The following is a 4,268-nucleotide window of genomic DNA, read 5'->3' on the forward strand; positions in this document are numbered from 1 at the left end:
CGAAAGAGATCTTGTGAAAAACGATAAATCTTTGCAGTTTTCATACCCTCTCTTGTCTCATGCGGTTAGTTTTAAGCAAGTCCAAAAGTGGAGGGAGAGCCTTGACTTCAGATTCGGATCTTCAGCTTGACACCTCTTCTTGAGCTTCATCTTCTATATCCTCCAGAGTCCACATGATCTGCAGATGCTTCATCCTCGTTCTGTTGCTGAATTCATATCTTGCTGCTGTCAGTATCCCTCCTTCCTCACCTTCCTCATCATTCCATCTCGCTTCTTCCTCCTCCCCGATTTTCTCATAATATGCCAGTAGCCACAGCAAAGATGTTATTTCTAATCTATGTGGTCTTTATAATTTGGGCACCCTATAGGGCTCGTTCTACTGAATTCTCTTCCCCGACGGTAATCGACGTGCTGACAGCATTCAAGACTGCTATCACTCGTGACCCTCATCAGTCCCTTGCCTCTTGGAATGTCACCAATGCAACGTCGAATTTCTGCACATGGAAAGGCCTTCTCTGCCACCCAAACACGACCCAAATCAAAGGTGTTTTTCTCCCAGGAGAAGGTCTTGAAGGTTACATCACCCCAAGCCTTGCCAGCTTGACCCATCTCTCCTACCTGGACCTCTCCGACAACCTCCTCTCAGGTTCCATCCCTCCACAGCTCGGTCTCAGCCCCTCGCTCTCTTACCTCAACTTGAGCTATAACACCCTTGGGGGCACCTTGCCGCTGTCCTTCTCAAATCTCACTCGGCTGCAAGTTCTTTCCCTGGATCACAATAACATTGAAGGTTTCATTCCGCCCCTTATGGTAGCACACCTCGTTCATTTGCAATCTCTCACCACGTCTAACAACCGTCTCAATGGCACTGTACCCATAGAGCTTGGTCAGTTGGGCTCCTTGCAGTTCCTGGACCTATCTACCAACCTTCTGACAGGGCCTGTGCCTGCAATCCTTGGAAATCTTACCAGCTTGAAATCCCTGCGTATAGGAGGAAATCCATTTCAAGGAGGGATTCCTGAAGCGTTGGGGAATTGTTCATACTTAGAGACTCTGGAGTTGGGAGCAAATAACCTCTCTGGAACCATACCAGCGGCATTGGGAATAGGATGCAGGAATCTGCGTTGGCTCTCCTTTTGGAAGAGCAATTTGTCTGGCACGATTCCTCCAGAAATGGGACTCCTCTCCAGACTTCAATTCCTGGTACTCGAGGGAAACCACTTGGAAGGCGATATCCTGAACGTGATGTCGAATTGCAGCCAGCTATCCACCCTGGATGTAATAGGAAACTCGTTCACAGGTAAAGTGCCGCCGCAGCTCGGAAACTATTCTCCCAAGCTCGTTACCTTTGCAATCATGGACAACAAGTTTTCTGGTTCTATCCCTGCATCTCTAGGGAATTGCTCCAGCCTTCAAACCTTAGTCATGGGTTGGAACAGTCTTACGGGTACCCTCCCTAGAGAATTATTTTGGCTTCAGAATCTAAGTTATTTGGACGTGCAATTTAACGCTCTCAGCGGGAACCTTCCACCTGAAGTTGGGAATATCACCTCGGTGACAGATGTATATCTCAACAACAATCAGTTTACAGGGAGTCTTCCAGGAGACCTGGGCAAGCTTTCTTTGTTACAAGGTCTTAGTGTGGAGTATAACGGTTTTTCAGGGAGTATCCCCTACCAACTCGCCAACTGCACTCCGTTGCTCTTCCTGAGCTTCAACAAGAACCAAATTCAGGGGTCCATTCCTTCTTCTCTTGGCGTCCTCGGTAAATTGGAATGGATACAAGCAGCCCACAACATGCTCGCACGGTCGATCCCCCCCGAGCTTTCCAACTGCTCCAGGTTCTTCGGACTCGTGCTCGACGATAATTTGCTTACTGGTCAAGTCCCCAGCTCGTTTGCTAGTCTCAAAATGTTTTTAAACCTGTCCCTTGCTCGAAACCATTTGGCAGGTGGTATACCTCCAATTTTTGGAGGGATGATCCAGCTTGTTGGTTTGGATCTTTCTTACAATAATCTATCCGGTCCAGTCCCCGCTACTCTTGCAAGTTGCGTCGAGCTGACTTATCTGAATCTTTCCGATAACATTTTAGATGGAATCATTTCACCGTCCCTTGTGACATCTCTTGAAAGTTTGGTCGCTCTTAACCTATCCCACAATTCGATCTCTGGTAACATGCCCCAACATTGGGGAAGCCTTAAATTCTTGAAGACATTAGATTTGTCTTTCAACTCTTTGACGGGTACAATTCCCTCCTCGTTGGGTGACTTGCCCGGATTACTAGTTGTTAATTTTTCATACAATAGTCTAGAAGGCGTAGTTCCTGATTCAGGCGTCTTTCGTCGCCTCACGTCTGCATCATTTCTTGGGAATCCTGGGCTCTGTGGGCAAGTTCTTCAAAAAACCTGCCCGTCACCAACCTCTGGGCTACCAAGGGGCGTAAAGGACGGATTAACAGTCGCAGCCTGCATTCTCTTTATCATGGTGATTGGGTTCTTCTTTCTAGCACTTCTTTGGAAAAGAAGCTCCTCCAAGGGGGTGGATCCCGCAGTTATAAGCTGTGATACAGATAAAGCCAGCCCTTTTCTCAAACTTGGACTAGAAGACATACGAGCAGCAACAAATGATTTCAGCGAGGAGAATATTATCGGTGCTGGAGGCACAGGTGTAGTTTACGAAGGCACGTTGAAGGATGGAACAAGGTTGGCCTTCAAAAAACTCACAATTGGAAGCACAGCAGTTCGTGACTTGCTGGCGGAGCTGAAATCCGCAGGTATGATAAGGCATCGCAATCTTGTCAGAATTGTGGGTTATTGCTCCGATCTCATGGACACCAATATCTTGATGCTGGAGTACATGCCGAATGGAAGCTTAGATGACCATCTGCATCCGCAGAGGGGAGATGGCAAATGTCAAATGTCTTGGGAAACTCGTTTGCGAGCTGCAAGGGGTGTTGCGCAAGGATTGCTGTACTTGCACTACGACTGTCCTAAGCCCGTGATTCACCGTGATATAAAGCCCAGCAACATCTTATTAGACGCAGACATGGAGGCTCACATTACAGACTTTGGGCTGGCGAAAGTGATGCAAAGCACAATGTCATCAACCCAAAACTTGCGGGGCTCGCTGGGATATGTGGCACCTGGTAAAGCATCAAGCTGGATATGCGTGCAAAGTTTCGGTGCTGATTGCTTGGATATCTCGCATTCTTACGATTGAATATTGCTTCCACGTACTGATTGCTTGGATATCTCACATTCTTACGATTGAATATTGATTCCACGTACTGATTGCTTGAAATTCTTACGATTTCTTTGCATGCTTACGATTTCTTTGCATTGAGAAAGCAATGTGGGCTGGTTTGTGTGGTCAGAATACGCGACGTCAGGGCAGGTGACAAGGGCGGGCGACGTGTACAGCTATGGGGTGGTAGTGATGGAGATGGTGAGCGGGAGGAGGCCAACGGACGAGGAAGGGTTTGGGGAAGGCAAGACGATAGCGGCATGGGTGAGGGGCATGGTGGAGAGGGACGAAGCTGTGGGGGTGATGGACCAAAGGCTACGTGAAATGGAAGAAGTCCACCATCACAGCATCAAGGTTCTCCTGGATGTGGGTGTCATATGCACTCAAGAGAATCCAAGGATGAGACCAACCATGCAACAAGTCATGCACCTCCTACTCAATATTGCTTAGGCGGTATGACCTACACCACCTGCCTTCCGGATGATATTCCCTACTGCCTCGTAGCACCAGCCACACACTCGTACATGTGCCCCTTGTAGTTGGCCATGGACATATGAGAGGTGTCGTGAGGATCCTCATATCTTCTTTTGCAACAGGGGGGTCCACACTTAGGTGGTGTCGAATATGTAAGATGGGGGGAAAGAGTTCTCCATAGAGAAGTCTGATGGATGTAAGTGCCGAATATGTAAGATGGGGGGAAAGATTTCTCCATAGAGAAGTCTGATGGATGTAAGTGCCACACATGAAAAAGCCACCTCTCAAAACAAAATCGAAAACTCCTACTCTATATCCACCTTGGTAGAAAATAGTTATTCATAAACGAGAACCATGCTTCTCCCCATTAGATCACCAATAATATCCAATCTTTCAAGCTGACTCCATCATTGGTAGCTCTAGCATAGACTCACTCCATCATTGGTAGCTCTAGCATAGACTCAGTGCTGATGTAGCAATAAAAGTACAAGTGTTCATTAGCATCACTGCCTCCTCAGAGGAATTACCCTAGTGGAGAGTTAGATGTTCCT

The 4,268-nt window shown here is 47.4% G+C and overlaps 1 protein-coding gene across 1 annotated transcript; it reads left to right on the plus strand.

Moving 5' to 3' along the window:
- Positions 1-807: 807 nt before the first annotated feature.
- On the plus strand, positions 808-4,030 carry LOC147881336 (uncharacterized). The gene is made up of 2 exons (XM_087402375.1): positions 808-3,145; positions 3,374-4,030. Exons 1-2 carry the CDS (start codon positions 808-810, stop codon positions 3,691-3,693), a joined length of 2,658 nt encoding a protein of 885 aa, XP_087258501.1. The 3' UTR covers positions 3,694-4,030.
- Positions 4,031-4,268: the final 238 nt, after the last annotated feature.

The sequence above is a fragment of the Dipteris shenzhenensis genome, chromosome 31, assembly GCF_047967505.1.
Source record: "Dipteris shenzhenensis isolate YYH24624 ecotype China chromosome 31, Dip_SZ_1.0, whole genome shotgun sequence".
Lineage (NCBI taxonomy): Eukaryota > Viridiplantae > Streptophyta > Polypodiopsida > Gleicheniales > Dipteridaceae > Dipteris > Dipteris shenzhenensis.

Coding starts and splice junctions, on each gene's coding strand:
- LOC147881336 (XM_087402375.1), top strand. CDS start 808: ATGGTAGCACACCTCGTTCATTTGCAATCTCTCACCACGTCTAACAAC. Junction 3,146..3,373: donor GCTGGGATATGTGGCACCTG/GTAAAGCATCAA, acceptor TTGTGTGGTCAG/AATACGCGACGTCAGGGCAG.